The 19,015-nt window shown below is 42.0% G+C and overlaps 1 protein-coding gene across 1 annotated transcript in view; it reads right to left on the bottom strand.

Moving 5' to 3' along the window:
* chd7 (chromodomain helicase DNA binding protein 7) overlaps nt 1-19,015 on the bottom strand; it is a 72,232-nt gene that overhangs the window by 32,451 nt on the left and 20,766 nt on the right. Inside the window, exons 4-5 of the mRNA XM_085439989.1 lie at nt 10,034-10,488; nt 987-1,128 (exon numbers count right to left, since the gene is read on the bottom strand). Coding sequence (XP_085296115.1) covers nt 987-1,128; nt 10,034-10,488 — 597 coding nt within the window. The remainder of the gene's footprint in view (nt 1-986; nt 1,129-10,033; nt 10,489-19,015) is intronic.

The following is a 19,015-nucleotide window of genomic DNA, read 5'->3' on the forward strand; positions in this document are numbered from 1 at the left end:
CAGCCGTTTTGTTTTAGTGTCATTTTTTGATTCGATTTTGCTTTGTACATTTATTACATTTTTATTTAGCATTTTATTGTGGTTCTTTTTAGTCTTTTAATTTATTATTTATTGTGCAGAATATTTTTCTACTTCACTAATTTAATTCTATTCTACTTTCTTAGATATATAACACAGATTTCATTGTTGTTGTATGCGTTTACTGGCTGCATTTAGGCTGCTATCCCAACTTTTGGGATGAATATAATATCCTACCAAATCTGCACTGGTAAGCGGAAAATGAAGGGCTGTACGTCATCATTCACCAGGCATTATTATTTATTATTCACTATTCTGTACCATATCGCCCAGCATGTTATCCATATTTAAAAAACCAAAACCTTTACAATTCAAGGGGCTCAGAATGTTTCAACATAAGAGTGCGAAAACAAACTAGGGTAGCAGCCTGGAGAGGACATGTTTAAGGGGACATACAGCTGCTAAAGTGCTTTCCTGTTTGAATTAGAGCTACAACTCTTCATACAGCTAATAGCCAGATGCTACTCTCTTCAAGATCCACATAATTATATCTGCACATAATTTCATGAATCTGTTTATGGGTTCATGGACGCGTTCCAAATTCTAAACCAGTACTTAAAAGTATATTTTCAACTATTCTCTGCAGCCTGGTAGAGAAACTACACCACACTTGAAATGTAAAATTAAAAAAAAAAGAAAAAGAAAATGAATGCAGCAGCTGAAAAGTTGCTGATGATGCATGATGTCAACTTGACAGGAGGGCTTATCTGCTTGGTCTGTCAACATGGCTGGTTTACAACACAAACAGCAGACGCCTGCTGGCTCAGTGCCGTCTATCTCTACAGGCCGTGACACAGATCTGCAAAGGTTTTCATGACCTCCTGCTTTTTTAAATTACTCTGTACATGTGTTTTAGTCCTGCTTTTATGGCATTGCAAAACTTTCTACGACAGCTTTCCTTTTCATACCTGTACGCCATCATCATCCTCTTCCTCGGGTGGAGACAGAGGTGGAGACTTCACCTCAGCATCATCGTTGACCGAGAACTCTCTCTTTCTCTTTGAATCCTTCTTAGCAGCACTGGCCCCACCCTCTGACTCCACTTTTTTACTGTTACAGGATACAATGGAAAGAAGAGAGAGAGAGAAAAAACCCAAGTTAGAATGAGCTCATCAAAAAAAAAGAAAAAAGTGTCTAACCACAAAATAAAGCCATTATTCAAAGTACTACCTCTTTTACATGTGCGCGCCCTTGTCTGTCCCCAAGGCAATCGCCATGTTTGATTTACCCATTTAGAAATCATTAGTGTGCCTCAGGCTCTGGCACACAGGGGGTTAATGTGATGAAAGACTGCATGGAGGCACAGGGAGAGAGGGAGCAAGAAAGAGAGGGGGTGGGGTGGAGGGCAGAAAGAAAGACCCAAAAGGAGGGAGGGAGGGAGAGAGAGACAGGCAGACAGAAAGAGAGAGGGAGGGGGAGAGCAAGGCCTGTGAGAGGAAGGGGGAGGGGCTGAGGGGCCCCCAGGCTTCTTCCAATCTATGGCATGGAAAGAAAGAGGAGCTGGCTCTGTCTGAGAGCTTGTGTGCATTCACACCACAGAGGTGAGAGGACACTCGGCATCCTTCTGTCTGGCACGCAGCCTCGCATTTCTACCCCTTCCAAACGGCAGATGTTTGTACGATGCAGGTTGAGTGACACCTCTGTTTGAACCATTCATCTCTAAAGTGCCAAAGACTATGAATTCACATAAGATATGCGGGAATCCCATCCAACACCCCCAAAAAGTTGTCTTTTCTTCAACAGAGCCTGGAGGCTGTTGAGCTGAGCCCAGTAAACTGTTTTATTTTAGCAGGTACAGAGACCTTGTACAACAATGGAGAGGTCATGCTGAGGCAGGGATCACACTACTGACTAGTTAATTTTCAAATGTTAATTTTTTCCTTTCTGGGTTTCAGTTTCAAAACTAGATGTATTCTGAAAATCTGACAACGAAAAGCCCAATCTTTCAAACCAGTCCGAGCTTATTAGCCTTTAACTACTCTGCACCTGCAATCTAAAAATCAGATGACAGAATACTGAGAAAACAGTATCACACCTTACTTTTTACAGCTGTGCGCACCAAAAACACTCAGAAACACAAAGCAACTCTGGTCATGATCACATAGTTTTCGTGTTAATGTAACCTAAAGCATCACCATAGATTTCACTTTTACACACCCACTGTGGAATCCTAATGAAGGGTTCAGATGAAAACAAAATGCATTTTCTCCTCATAGTTGATAAAATGCAAAGACGCACACTGATGCAAATGGCTGTTGAGTGACACAAAGTTGGAAATACTTTGAAGCTGTGTAATAAACATTGTTGTACACTACCCAGTGATGGTGTTTTCCTGGCAACTACTTTACTAGTTTATTGAATGGGAGAAAAGTCTAAAAGTGAGACAACACTCAAAGTTGAAATACTGTTTGGGCATATGAAACTATGAACAAATGTCTGTAACACAACACACACATAAGTTTGGTAGTGTAACTCCAACATGATCTAACAATACTTTGAGCACAGGGTCAAAGTATTTTCAACTTTTTGCCGCTCGCCAGGCTTCTGCATCATTCTGCATTTTGGGATTTTATCAGTTGTGAGAAAACCTAGTTTCATCTGAATCCATCATATATTACAAAAAAAACTAATTTGTAGGCAGCAAGAGTGTGCCATTTATTTTTGCATGAAAATTGCAAGCAATAATTTAGGTCTTCAGTAGTACTTTGGAAGGAAAATGGTCCCACGACTGACTTAGGGTTGAATATTTGTGGGTTTTGAAACAGTCCGAAAAAACAAACAAACAAAACTACAGCAACTTTATTTGCTAGAAACCTAGGAGGTATCATTCATACTTGTTTCAAACAGGATCAGGATCACCTGATTCTTGGTAGGTGCATAATTTTATACTTTTCACGATAAACACAGAGTGAACAACGTTATCTTCTTAGATTGCTTTCATCACTCCACTTGAGACCTCACCTTTGAGACACTACATGGCTTATATAGAGCAAACAATCAGAAATACTTCATAAAGCTTCAATTAACAGTTACTGGAAGACTTGACCCACAAGTTACAATCTGCAGCAATGGAAATGTACAATGGTATTCTATGACAAAGTGGCTGACACCTGCCTGCAAAGAGAACTTTGCAGTGGATAGTTGTTGTTTTTTTTTTAAATATGTTGTTACATAAAAGTTACTTTTGAAATAACTGGCTACAGATGGAATCCATGATTTTAAATAAAAAGTCAATGCTGGCAAAAATTTGAAGGCTAAGGACACTGCATGTTGTTAAAAGGTTTCATAAGTGATTAGCTGGCAGCGGGGATTAGCAAATCCAGCTAATTTGCAAACATGGAACTGGATCCACAATCAAACTGACTATCTAAACCAAGCTTTACACTCCACTTTACAACATGTTGATTTATTTCAGAGTAAAAGTTATGTCAGGCCATCAGGCAACAGCAATTTGTTCCACTAACTAACCTACTATGAAACAGAACATAACCATTTGTGTTGCTGCCTGTAGTGTATGGCCGATCTCCTTTCTCTGCTCTGTGCCTGTGTCGCTCGTCCCCTTTCCTGCTTGGTGCCTCTCTCCCTCCTTCCCTCCTGCTCGCTCACTCACCCTCCCTCTACATCTCTCACCCCCTCTCTGTCCCTGGGGCCCTTCTCCTTTCATCCTCACGCCAAGAGCAATCACCATCTCCGTGGTAACGGCTGGTCATGTGACCTGCACCTGTTCCTCTGGCTGGTCGCCACACGCTGGAGCCATCTGGCCACACACACAAGCACGCACACAAACACACTTCTCCACTTGGCTGCCTTCTCTCTCTTCCTCCTAGCTTCGTCACGGCCCCACTTCTTAATCGCACCCTCACCTCTCTGCAGCTTTTCATGCTCAATCCATCGTCTTTCATCGTTTCAACACTCTTCTAAAGATCTGATTTTCTGTCCAGTTTAATTAGCAAAGAATATATATCAACATTTACTTTATAAAAGGGCTAAAGCAACTTTTGCTTGAAACAAATGTTTACCTGAAAATGTGACTTTAGAATATAGTGTACTCTACTATTCCAGTATGCCTGTGGTGCAAGCATATACTTGAATGCATTATGACATCGCTACAACTGTGTTTACATGAACAAAACCCATCAAGTTCCTAAAAAGGAATAAATGAGTCAAACAAATCTTGTAAGATAGTGTAGATTCTTTTCTTGCTTCTATATCCCTGCCTGCTCCCGCTGGCTGCAAACAAGACACTCTGTTATCAACTCATCTCTTTAAGGAACTTGACCTAAGCCACCTATTACAGCATAAACCTAACATAAAAGATTCACGCAGCTACGGTTACGTCATTCACTGGTTAGCAAGAGGACGTTGCAACGCACCAAGTACGCAGACTCCAAAAAAACAAAAAACAAAAATCCAAAACAAAGTATAACAGGAAGGAATACATGGCCATCAGGCCTCCAGCTGTCCATTTCCACAACAGAGTGTAATCTAGGCTTTGGCATTTTGAAGCCTCAAGTGAGCAATAATTAGATCTGACACTGAAACCGAGGGCAGTTATTAATAGTTTTGTATTTGTTTTTTTAGTTTTTGTTTTCACTTCGGTATTAGCGCAGTTAGTTGCAAAAGTGGTTTTTAGTTCATTTTGTTTGAAATGTGTTTTATTAGTTATGAAAGTTAGTATCTTCAATTATTACAATATGGAGGCCATTCATCAGGGGAAACGTTCAGGATATTCAGAAGAGACATTACAAGTCAAATATGAATCGGAAAGCCTCACATCCATCTGGAAGTAACAAAGACTAGAACTTCAGGCACTTCCAATATTTTATCTAGGGGTTTGTTTGTTTTTTTGAGTTATTTGAGTAATTTTTAAGCCAACAATATCAATTCTGTTTTCATTTACCACTTTCCTCATTTTTTTAATTTCCATTTCAGGCACCCACAATGGTTTTGTTGTCCCCATAATGTGGAATATATTTTTATACAAAATGTATGCTTCCCCCCCCCAAAGCAAATAAAACCAACATGAAAGAACTGTGGTGATGTATTTGGTCAGGGCTCCACCAACGGCAGCCTGTGATAAGACCAACAGTGCCACAAATCTCACAATGGGACTGCTGCTATGAGCTGTGTCTACTGGCTAACCGATAAGAATGAAGCATGAAATTACACTGTTAATTTGCTGAAAACAAAAAGAAACAAACAAAAAAAACAAACAAAAAAACAAAAACAAAGAAGGAAAATACAATATAAAACAAATTGTTTGGGATTGCAACAAAGAAGTAGTTGTGGCGGCAGACTTGTTTGTATGATGTGCCGTTACCATGGGCCAATGGAGACAAAACATGGGAACAAATGGCAACAACCACCCTTGTTTTGGGTATGATTCACAACAGATTATCACTGAAGAGTTCACATTCAAACTTGGCCTAACCAAGTTCATCAGCCCTATCTATGCTTACAACACTGCACAAATTGTAGTCACCTGAAGATTACATTAATAGACTGCAATGTCGTCCATCATTTTAGGTTTACTTAATAAAAGTAACGTAAAACACTGTTAGGGTTTTGTTTTTGTAAATAATGTGGTAATTTACTTATGCACACCTTCACTGAAGTAACCTGCTGTGTGTGTCAGTGAGGAGCTAATATGCTCCTTTCAGACCGGGATAAAGGAAAGACAGGAAGCCGAGCAGTGGAGTAAAATATTGGGATACAAAACGAAACCGAAGAAGAAGGGCGGAGTGGAACAGACACCTGCTGCTGTGATGAGTCATACCACTGAACCCCCATACACAGATCCACACAAAAAGTCCAGAAGGCAATGCACATACGCTTCTGTGTGTGTTCAGAAAGTGCTGTATTTGCACACAAGGTGTCTGCATGCATGTCTGCCTTCTTTGTGTGTACAGCAAACAAATCACCCTAGTGCATGCACACGTACACGCATATATGCACACACATCGAGGGAAGGGTGTGGCGCTGAGAGCTGTGTTATTTATAGATGTACTTCCTCAGAGAGGGAGCGCATGCGAGCAAGGGAAAAAGAGGATGGAGAGACAAGGCAAGGTCAAAGGAGAGGAGTGAGCTGACTGGACGAGTAAACCACCTGATTCTCCCGGCTTCGCTCACATAAGCACACACTCAGACCGTCCTGAACAGCTGAGACAATCTTCAATTTTCATTTATTTTGTCTGCTCATTAGGATCCAGTTGGCCTGCACAAATTTGTGGGGCAAATTTTTAACCTTTTCAAGCAAAACAGCTGCAATTGGAGGAACTTATTCATGCTCTCCGGTGTTAAAAACTGAATAACCATCAAGATATCCAGCAAAAAAAAAAAAAACTTGTGTCAACAGGTACTACAATCATCTAATACAGGATAAAACTTGCCTAACTAAACTCAATTTAGCTTACAACCGAGTATCTATCCATCAATGTAAGATGCTGGCAAGCATCATGAGCCTAACGTATAGGCACAGCTTGTGACAATGCCACAAACCTGTAAATAAAAGAGCAAGAACCAAATGAAAACCACTTGTGTTCAAAGGGTTAAACAGCACAGCGGAACATCTTGGTTACACTGATTAAGCAAAGACTTCAGTCTGCTCCTGTGGTGGTTTATTTGTTCGTAAGGAGATGCAAATACACACAGCAGAGAGAAAACATACTGTAGTATGGTATGGGCCACAAGAAAAACCCTTGAGCTTTGAAGATTATTTCTCTACCCACTGGTGGAAATCTCACATAAATCCCCCCAAAATGTAACGGAACATATGTGCTAGTGGCCTTGCAGAGCCTTGTCAAAGTTGGCTTTAGATCAAAAAGTTTAGCACTAATGGGTACATTTCATCAGGTTTAGAAAGGAATTCCAGCCCCTTGAAAAAGACAACACACAAAAAAAAATGAAAGCTCAAATTTATAAAAGCCTTAAGATTAGATTGCAATTAAAAACATACCATTAAAATTAATGGTATGTTGCACAGTTGTATCTACTTGTCATATAGATACAACTGTGATACAACAAGTGAGAGACCAGTGTAAAACTCCTCAGTGACAATCAATACAAGCTATATACTTACATTACAGCCAGCTGGCTGATCCAATAACTACTACAGAAAGCCTTGTTACACATCTTTGCTCCTCATCATTAAATAATTTACTGATTGTTAAAAATTATAATACGTCTGTTGAAATAAACAGGCAGGCAGTTTTGCTGGAGATAACTTTAGCAGACAAGATATGGTTAGGTGAATGGTAAATGGAGTGGTATATATTGCTTTTCCACTCAATTTAAGCACTCAAAGCTCTTTCTTGTACAAGTCTCATTCTTCAAATCCACTCACACTCAGTTCAATCTGACTGATGAGGATCAATCCACTGACGGCCCACTCACCCACCCCAGATGGCTAGTTACATTTTGCTGTGGGTAACTAGTGACAGTTAACTCATAGCATTAACTTTTTTTAATTTCAAAACAACTGACAGCAAGCCAGCAAGCCCCAGGTGATTAGATAATTGTAGATATGATTTTATCCACAGCTGGCAGCGAGCTGGCTAACCTTAGCTTACCACTCAGGTGGCGCAAAATTATATTTGAAGGATTCTAGGGATGTCACCAGAACTAATGCTTACAATACCTTTCAATCCGTAAAACAAAGGTACTATTTTTACTTTTTCTTTTTTAAATACGCTGCCTCATACCGCTGTATCAGCCAGTCTTTGATAACTGAAGGGGGCAGCATGCGCCCACAAGTCTTCTCGTATAGCCTTAGACGCAGCAGAAGGACGACATATACAAGCACCGGAAAAAATACATGTACAAGATGTATTTCACTGATAAGAAATGCAGTAGGAGTTTGGTAATAACTGCATAAAGGTAACATGCAAATGAAGGTATCATTCTTTTCAGACCAAAGGAAGAAGTGCTTGCTTTCGGAAAAGCACCTACAGGACCAGCATCTAGTCAGCAAGACCCATTTCTTTCAGGAACTCATAATACAAATTTTCTAATAGACACTTTGAGTTGCAAAAACCATGTTCACAAGTCATGGTTTGCAAGAAACCATGACTTGTGAAGAGCTCAACTTAATGAAAGCAATGACAAACTTCTTCTCAAAATATGGAGATTTACTGTTGCCTTGCTCATGTGCTCAAAACTTCACTCCTCAGTCCTCGGCTTAAATTAGAAAGACAAAGGAAGGGGGAACAAGGGGAGGGCAGTGAAGAGGAAAAGATGAAAGGATACACTCCTCTTTGTCAGGAAGGGGTGGGACTGGAGGGAGGAGAAGGGAAACGAGAAGAAAGAATAAAACAGAAGATAGTTGGGTGATTGCAGAGGTCCACCATTTTAGAGCAGCAGTGAATGGCCGGCAGCCATTATTATGCTAAATTAACCTGGGAGCTCCAGGCCGCCACTCAAGATGGAGGAAAGCCTGACAACAGATAAGAGCTAGTTTACCAACACACACACACACACACACACAGAGAGAGAGTTGAGAATGGACTCCTCACCCCCACATTTCCCACTGCCCTCACACTCACAGTGTTGAGCTCAGGGTGTGGATTGGTCAGCAGCATGGCCTTCATTACCATTAGACGCAATTTTCTGCCACAAAGATTAGCAATGGCCCCTCCCCCAACACATGCATTCGCCCACACACACACACACACTGCCCACCACCCCCACATTACACACACACTCGCTCCAGCTGCCTCCCCCCTCTTTCCACACGCCCAAACTCTTTTCCAGTGGCCGGTGCATGCACACACACCTCCCCCAGTGTTGACCCCACTTGCTGCTTTGGCCCTCCCTCTTCCTTGGGATAAAAGACTCCAAGAGGAAAGAGAGATGGGCCACGGACTACGGAAGAAGGAGAGAGAAATGGGGGGCCATCCTGACACATTCCTCAGACCGATCGAGTTTCCACCTTCACAATGAAACCGCTGCTGATACTCTCATACGCAAACACCCTGAGCTCTTCTTGCCCAGGAAGGCTCTCTGACTGACTGGAAGAAACCAAGGGAAAGAGTAGCCACCGATTCAGAAAAACAGCTGTTTAAACGTGTATTTCTTAGAGAAAGTGAAAAAGGGGATGTGATAAATGAGAGAGGAAGGGTGTGAAAAGGCAGGGATAAGACTACAGAGTAAACAAAGTGAACTGAAGGTGATATCGGCAATCGCTGATAGGTGCTGGAAGTTACTCATCTATAACCTTGTACAGGAAGTTTAAACAGGCCCTCACTCTTCCTCCAGAATTAAATGTGTAATACTGAATGTTAAAAACGGTGGCAGTTTAATTTTTATTAATAACATTAACAAAAATGTTATTCGTGTTGTTCTTCAGAGACTTTCGACTAAAAACCAAAAACGAGTTCTTGGCTCTTCTCTTTGTTTAAAAACGAAGCCTGACTCTGTTTTAATATTAGCGGTAAATGCAACTGATCCTCAGATGTGCCCGTTAGCAGGCCTTTGATCACTAACTCACACTTGTACACAGGGTGCAGCGGCTCACTGCTCAGGAGTTGTGACCCTTTTGGTTCCCCGTGCTTGCCCATGATGGGCCTAGAGATGTCTGTCTGTATCTGCACATACTATTTTTGTGCATTGCATCTACACTCAAGACAGCTTCAGCATTTGACATTAAAATCGAGATATCTCCAGCATGCTGAACTTCAGCACTTGAAATGTTACCCACATGACCCGAGACTGCCCGAGCTACCCTCCTCAAATTGATCTGCTTCTGTTTTCATGTGGAACTGAAATCTTCACAGTTCCACTTAGTGGTTAATGGTGCCAAATGCACCGTTGGGACGCTCTGGACATGAGCTCTTTACAGCTGATGAGAAATAAGCCCTTTCACCTGTTACCTGACACTTTAATCTGGTTTACTACAGTGACGTCCCACTCAACACCAACTATGACACACACAGTGACCGTAATAGTGCATTAGTCCTACCTGGTTTTTTTGGGAGTCTTGGGCTTGGGTGTGGAGCTCTTGGCCTTCTTCTCCTTGGGCTCTTTGGGGGTCTTGGGTGTTTTGGGCGTCTTCGGGGTCTTGGGCTCTTTGCCCTCAGTCTTCTCCTTTGGTTTCTTTTTCCGTTTTTTCTTCTCTTCCACCGGTGGTGAACTTCCCTCTAAAAGTTCTGTGCCAGTAATGTGTTCACCACCATCACTTCCTGTTCCTGGAAATTCAGACTTTACGTCTTCCTCGCGTCCTTCTCCCGCTTTCTTCCCTGTACCTTCTTCCTCTCCATCCACTACTTTTGCCTTCTTCTTCTTCTTCTTTTTTGGCTTGGTCTCCTGGTCGTTGGGCTTCTCTGTGCTGATAGGCTGACCGGGGGCACCGGCACCAACTGTTGGCCTGTCAGGAACCGCCATCAAAACGTCACCTGACGGGTCCGTGGGGGAATGCTAACAGGAAGGAGAAAGACATGCAAGTTACTCGTCAATTGAAAATTAGAGGCACTGAGAGAATAATACATACATTTACTATAACAAATTACAGAGAAACTGAACATAGCATTAATGTAGACAGTCCAGGAATGGTGCAAAGCCGCTGCCAGGAGATCAGCTGATCTCAATGCAAACAAGATGTATGCAATGTTATATAGTGTGCGCCATTCATGTTGCCTTAGCAGGGCCCCATTTTCTGTGCATCTACAAGCAGCTTTACAGTCCACCTCCACCCAGTCTTCCGCTTTCATGCTGCATCTAGTTTAGTGTCTTATCAGTTATTATTGATGCCTGTTCTCTGCTGAGGTCTTACGCTTGCTCTCCCTACCTCTGGTCATTCCCTCAAATATATTTACATATATTGGGATGCTCTCAGGAAGTAGAGCAGTTCATCTACTGATTAGGAAGGTTGGTGGTTCAATCCCTGGCTGCTCCAGTCTGCATGCCAAACATTATTGTCAAGATACCAACTCCAAGTTGCTCTCCAATACATCCATCGGAGTAAGAATGTCTGTGATTGACAGATAGGAAGCACTTAATAGAACAAAGTGTTTGTGTGAATGAGGCAATAAAGCGCTTCGAATGCTCCAGGAGAGAAGAAAAGCACTATATAACAATTTACCATTTATTCCAACAATCTCAATTTGCTGACATGTGAGGGATCTTTTATTGAGGCTATGATTATTATTTTCTCACTGATTCATTCAAAAACTGTGGCAAAAAAGTACCCAGAAATACACAGGAGTACCTGAACAGGCCAATAACAAAAAGGTGTACCACATCAGTGCAGAGTTTCAGAGTTAAAATCTAACTACAGCATAAATATACCACAGAAGCAGAAAAACAAAAACAAAAAAAACTGGGGCTCAAACACTGATTACTCTACCATATGATCGTGTTCTGCCTGCAGACAAATATAAAATTGTAAATTCTCAAATGAAAGAATTTTTGTTTTTTTGTTTAAAATGACCTCGGTGGTTAATCAACCTTATCAGTTTAATTAACCCATCCGGTCTGGATGGGCCTGGGCCCCCTTTCCCTGGCGGGTCGCGGAGTGTGGGAGTGCCTACTGGGGTCAGCGGGGGAGCTGGCCCCAGGGAGGGGTTACCTGCCCCTCCCTGGATGTATGGAGTTTTGATCTCCTCCATACCTGCTTCACACCCTGGAGGACGGGGCTGTGGCCCCCCCACACTCCCTAGCAGATCGTTACATGGAGAAACCTTTGGAATACAAGCGCGCTGATCCACACAGGTATGCACACGGGTGTTCACTGCTCGTAGACCCAAATTACACCTTTCTTGGCTGCTACTTCGAAGCACATCTGTCCTGCGTGCTGCACAACAACATTGAATATTTAGTATTTACTGCTGTTTACACTTAGCTAGATTAATGCGATGGTGTTGTGTTTAGTATGTTGCTTTGTTTCTTTTTTTTTTGTCTTTTTTTGCTTGTTTTCTATTCTTCTCTCAACAGGTGATCCAGGAGATTTTTATTTTTCTCCCCCCCTTTCTCACTGTCCCTCTCCCCTTCTGTTTTTCCTTTCCTTCCTCTTTCTTTCTCCCTTTCCTATCTCTCACTCATGTCTGTCCCGTCTGTAACATCTGGAAATAAAATATAATAAATAATAAAAACAAAGATCGACCAAATGGACCAATACGGCAATGCCATGATGATCCATTTGGCAAAGTAAATCCATTGGGTATCCTTGTTGGTCTTCAGACAACAATTCTGATGGCTAAAGAACCAAATGGGACAGGCGAAAAAAAAACAAAACCAAAAAAAAACAAAACAACCAATTTATTATTTTTGGATTACTGATTATAAATCTACTAATCATTTAAACTCTAAAACGAATAATCTCAAATGCGGACTGGCTTCACTGCTGGTTCACCTGTCAATCAATACTGATATAAATTCTGCAGGGTGGGGTATGAATCTGTCAGTAATGGCAGACCAGAGCAGAGGGGGAGAAGGGACTCAATCATCCATCCATGAACACGGCTGCCACCTCCTCCCTCCCTTCAACTCCCTGTTGCTGCAGCTTCCGCCCCCTCCTGCCTCGACTCCAGCAGCCTAACCTTAGTAAACAAACTGGCTGACACTTCATCTTTCCTCCTGTCTCCAGCAGACTAAATCCCATCTCCTTGCTCCTTCTCCCCTCCACCACCACCACCACCACCACCACCTCTTCTTTGCTCCCAAGTAAGCTTTCTGTGACAGGAAACTGGTTACCAGCTGTTGGGAGCCTTTCCAACTGCCTCTCCTCTTTCTCCCTCTTTCTTCCATCCCTCCCCCCTTTCTCTCCCTCCAGCTGCTCAGGGTCCCAGTAGCAGATGGGAAATCAGGCATCATGACACGAATAAATTATCTCCATACTTCAAAAAGGCGCAGCGAGGGAGCGTGTGTGTGTGTGTCATATGAGAGCAAGAGACCAAGCCTTTGAGAGTGTGTGTTTGTGCGTGCATGTGTAACACATGTGTGCAGTTGTGTGTGTTTCAATGAAGTGTATGAGCATCAGCAAGTTTACAGCAAAATGCCTCAGCAGCGCACACACACAGCTTGTTCACTTGGAGGAGGAAGCGCTTGCTATCACTGCAAGTCCACTTCCATCAGGAGAATGCAAATATGTGTGTGCGGGGACACACACACACACACACACACACACACACACACACACACCTAACTACTGCAAGGTCACATCACACAAACCTCTACACACATGCACACAAACACCTGCTGACACACACGTAAACTGAGCCTTTTAGGCACACAAACAGGAGGGGAGTGAGGGATCGAGAGAAAGAGGGAGAGATGGCGAGGGGGGATGTGGTGCCAAGAGATAAATCTGTCCTCCTGCCAAGCTTCCTAGATAATCAATCACAGGAATGACAATGGAGACACACACAGTGTGTACACAAACACACATGTTCGAGTGCTGCGTCAGGTTTGGCGTTCTGCAGGGTGAATTCATCTGCCATTTCCACAGGTACTGGTTTAAATCCAGTGTTTCCATCAACAATGGAACGTTTTATTGTTCTTTTCTGAGACATGATCTCCATTCACTTCCAAAACAGATTGTAATATCATACCCAATAATTGGATTTCATAAAAGGGGGGAAAATCCTTAAAAGACCACCAACAGAAGTGCTGCATGGCTAATGTAACAGATTCAGTAGGTGAAGAGCGTCAAGTGTCAGCTCTCAGCGAACAGAGGGGAGGACAGGAGGGGAGAGTGTGAGGATGAAGGTGAGTGAGAGGAGAGAATAGTGCCATGGTTAAATCAACCAGGCAGAAGCACTTAATATACACCTATTACGCTCACATCTTGCTCCATGTTTTTATTGTTTGACTCCACTAAAGCTGCACTTCTTGATTCACAGTTCAAAATCTTTATCACACTGTGGCAGACTACACATTTGATTAACAACTGAAAGAATCCTGGAAAATCGGTTATAATATCCTGGGATGTGGTGCAGCCCCTCCATTTATCCTCCATCTAAAACAGTTTAAGCTCATTCTCCATTAAGCCAACTTTGTTCTAATTGACCTCATTGACAACTCGTCAGTAATAAGTCAAAATATCAGAAGAAAACTGAACAGTGTCCAACATTTGTCACGTTTTGTGACTATGGTATAAAACAGAAATTACAAGATCAAAATTTGAAGCACAAGCTTTGATCAGTTAGTTCTCACACAGAAATGGTTGCGTAAGCTTAATGTACTGGGTATGAGGTTAACTTTTTAGAATCTGAGAATCTTTATTAAAATGTAAATTTCTGAACAAATCCCAGATTCACCTGATTAACTCAAGAGAATCGGCCCAACTGGTTAAAAAGGGGAGAAAGGATTCACATTCTAATTATATCTGTATCTATATCTCTATATCATATCTAGGATTGGGCGGTATAAACGGTATATGGTAGAAACAATATGAATTTGGCCAATGGTAGAGATTTAGACTATACCGCTCCACCGCGATAGCGCATGTTGATGGTGTCATCAAGCTGCGCCCGTTTTGGTCGAAAGCATTGCAGCAGCTGCAAGCAATATCATCTGCAAATTATGTCGGGCGACAGTAATAGTGAAGAGAAAAGCATGTTCTGGAATATGAGGAAAGCCGAAAACTGCGCTTCCTCTACTTCCGTACCACTGACTAATGTTGAATTCTCTGGCAGCTGCTCTATTCCCATGTTGTTGCAGTATATTAATGACTAACCTCGTATTATGGATGGATTATCTCAGTTATTCTCCTGACTGAAGTTTGGTCCTTTTACAGCATCCTGCCATGCGATTGCATTTGTCCCTAACCATCGGGAACCCTCACGTTAACTTTTATCAAGTGGAAAAAAGTTAGCGTTCATCCTTCAGCTTATGCTAACATAGCTGTGTCGCTAGCGATTACGTAGCACATCATTATATACCAGCTAGTCCAACTTCAGTAACCCTACAAAAGTCACTGCTCTTTATTTTCGGTCTTCATTCATGTTGGAAGTGATAGCAGAGCTGTACGTTTGAATTTTTCAGAAATCTCTCAGTCAGAACCAGAGATGGGCAGTAACGCGTTACTGTAATCTGATTACTTTTTTCAAGTAACGAGTAAAGTATGGGATTACTATTGCAAAAACGGTAATTAGATTACCGTTACTTTCCCGTAGGAACGCTGCGTTACTGCGTTACTAAAACCGTGATTTTTTTTGCGAGAATGTCTCACGACAGTGACGTAAGCGAGTGCGACGTTCGTGACAACAGCTGTCTGCAGATCAACAATGGATCATATATGAGCATGCAGCGTTTAAAGCGTGGAAGTACTGACCTTACTTTGAGTTTGATTCCATAAAAAGTGACAAAAACATTAGTGTCCGTTGTGTGTGGGAAGAAAACTTATTTTTACTCCGAACCCCCCCCCCCAAAAAAAACCCCTAAACAAGCTCCGAGTGCGCAACGACGTAATGGGAAATTCACAGAGAAACTCGCGGATTCTTCCACTGACCGCTGCGCCACACCTGCACTAGAGCACACCTCCACCTACCCCACTCCTGCTTTACAGGTGAAAATAGAGCAACAGGACTGCTAGTCTTTGATTTTATTTACTTTCTGCTGTGTTTTACTTGCATCTATTTGAAAGACTGAGTGTAAACACAAAAAATATTTTATTTTATGTGCTGGAACGTGCAGAAAATAGGTTTAAATGTTAAACTAATTTCTTCAAGTCAGAGAATGGTGCATATAATTTAATTTTTGCTTGACGCATAAAGTTAAAAGATTAAAACTGATAAAACAAGTTTAAAAAAAAAAGAGAGACTTTTCCATTTGATTACATTTTGTATGATGGATTATGCAGAAAAAGTAGAATTGGGTTGAAAGATCTATCGCTTTATCACCTATTCAGGTTGTAAATCGTGTTTTTAAAAGTAACTAAGTAATTAATTACTTTTGAAAATAAGTAATCAGTAAAGTAACGGGATTACTTTTTTGGGAAAGTAATCAGTAATTAGTTACTGATTACTTTTTTCAAGTAACTTGACCAACACTGGTCAGAACATGGTATGTCATGTTCAGGTGGAAACTAGCGAGCTAACTTCCTGCTAACTATTAACTCGGTTAAATTTAATAAATTCTGTTTTCATGGATGTCTGGATGTTAAACTTAATTGTTAAACCTGGTAAAGCAGCAACACTGATCATTTTATTAAAGATGAACGAATTTAGGCAGTTTTTAACTCTCAGTGATGCCACAGTGATCGTTTCACTTTAGGACCTGAAGCAGACGGAGTTTTGCACCCAGATTACTCCGCGAGGCTCCTGACTACAGTAGCCGTAATGCTCCAACAATCCATCAAGCGGTGCGGCTTCGTAGCTTACCAAAGTCATACTAAAACATTTTGACAGATTTTTGAGCGCCGTGCACCACATAAAATCGGTTCAAGGTCAGTAAGCACAACCAGAATTCATACATAAGGCGCACCGGAGCATGTTTCAAATTATACCACAATATGGATTTTAGGCCATAAGCCCAGCCCTAATCATATCTAATTGGTTAGATCAATGGCAGTCACTAGACCAGGGGTGGGCAATCTCAGTCCACGAGGACTGGTGTCCCTGCAGGTTTTAGATGTGTCCTCGAACCAACACAGCCGATTTAAATGGCTAAATTAGCTCCTCAACATGTCCTGAAGTTCTCCAGAGGCCTGGTAACGAACTAATCATGTGATTCAGGTGTGTTGACCCCAAGGTGAGATCTAAAACCTGCAGGGACACCGGCCCTCGTGGACTGAGATTGCCCACCCCTGCACTAGACTATAATGTAAAAATTTGCAAATGTTAGCAACTCTCAGCCTGAATTGTCACCTTTTGGGACAAGGTGACTGTGGCTAAGATGGTGTCAATGCCTCTAAAAGGACACATGCTTCTTAACCTCCTAGGACCTGGCGTCCACATATGTGGATATCACATTTTGGGTTATTTAGACCAAAATACTCAATTTTGCTCTACAAGGGCCTGATATCCACTTACGAGGACATTATACTGCTACTGTTCTATCGAAATTTTAAACGACTATCCTCATAAGTGGCTCTCATTTTTCTCAGAAACAAAAATTAGGTAAAAAAATAAATAAATAAATAAATTAGTAATTCTTTGTTTTTACATTCATCAGGTCCCAATCAGCCCAAATATCAAAGAAATTAAAAATGCATGCCGTGGAAGAGTTTGGGTTTTAGGAGGTTTAAGGAATTTTTAACACCAGAAATTCCTTAAAAAAGAAAAATGGTGCATTTCTTTCACAGATATGAACACTGGTGATCTGGAAATTTCAGTTTAAAATATAATGCAAGAAAACCTGGATGCTTACACTTAAAACATAGTCCTGAGTTTGACAACTTAAGCAAAGGTCAAGTGAGCCATATGCTGAGGGGATAAATACTGCACACCACTTTGTTATATTATTCTAATAACATAAACGTTGCTTGCTTTTGTTGACACTTTATGTGTAAGATGGGGAACATGTTCTTTTTAGAGAGAAGATTCAATACAAACAAATTTCTATCCTGGTGGAACCGGTTCCCACCTATAGCACAAGGGCTCACTGACTCACTGGTTTTATGAGTATAAAAAGGATGTGAATCATATACTGTGGCCTTCTCAGTCACCAGTATAACACAGATAAACAGCTTTAGGAGACTTTGGACTGTCATGTAAGGCAGTGCTATCCAACAACATAATCAAAGCACCAATGAGGAGATATCAGGAACAACTGTACTGCCCGAAGAGGTACTAGAACAAAACACTTTTTTCCTTAACCTCTAACATGTCTATGTTGTTATAAAGTATATATGCCTATAACTTGTTACATATATATATGTCTATACAAGTACAAAGTCATACTATCTGCTGTCAATCTCCATTGATCATTTTCACTTAGTTTGACTTTGTGTGTCCAGTGAATCCAGAAGACAAGTGTCCATCCCAGCATCCATCTATTATTATAGACAGACAGTTCAGATGGGATAAATTTCAACTTTACCAAGAGAAAAATCAATGAAAAATGAACTGTGCTCGTGTGTTGAGTAAGCAGTCAGCTGCAGAATATTTTCATTCGCCGAACTTCGAAAAAACGAGCACCCGGCGTCTTCATATCAAAGCAGCATTTCCTCAAAGCTGCAGAACCCCAGTAAGCTAGATGTATAGCAGAGCAGGGGGAGGGGTAAGACAGGCGCGTTATATGTCAACTAGAGTGCTGCACACAACATAGTGTGCGTGAGATGTAGAATAAAGGTCACACCCCAGCACTCTGCCAGAGCTTTGACCTTGAGCTGCTGACGAAGGCACGCGTGCATGTGTGCGTGCATGTGTAATAACCATGCTTAGTGAACAGATGGAGCTTAGAGTACCAGACATGCAGTCATCATGACTGACTGACCAGCTTGGTGTGTGTGTCTGTGTGTGGGGCTCTTTCTAACAAGTGCATCATGAGGCGCACAGAAACCTTGCTTCCCGGGCCACATGCACACGCTACTCTAACTCCTCTAGTTAGGCTATCCTATTTCTCAAGGCACATTCACTATTCCGTTCCAGAGCACCGTTGGTGTGTGTGTGTAATGACGGGGGCTGCTGGGCCTGCAGCTAGAGCCAGAATGGCAGAACGGCACATGCAGTGCATGCCCCAGTGAGGAGCAAGGCTCACCAGTCAACCTGGCATGTAGGTCAGGAGTGCTGGATAAATTAAGTGTGACGGCTGAAATGTCAACCACTGAACACAGCGATGTAGGCTTGGAAGTGGGGAGGTGGGGAGGCGTGGGGGTGGAAGAGAAAATGGGGACTGGATCTTTGGGTGTGTATGTCCATAGGGCTGCTATTGTGTGTGAATGGGTCAGTGGAGAAAGGGGGCTTTGAGCAACAAAACAAGCTAATGGAAGGCGAGGACACGTGACGCAGGCGGCAATGGTGGCAGGCGGCACTCAAACCCACAAACGTGCTGGTCACCACTG

The sequence above is a fragment of the Copadichromis virginalis genome, linkage group LG18, assembly GCF_057382275.1.
Source record: "Copadichromis virginalis isolate Kocher_CV1m ecotype Utaka linkage group LG18, C_Virginalis_male_GT1.1, whole genome shotgun sequence".
Lineage (NCBI taxonomy): Eukaryota > Metazoa > Chordata > Actinopteri > Cichliformes > Cichlidae > Copadichromis > Copadichromis virginalis.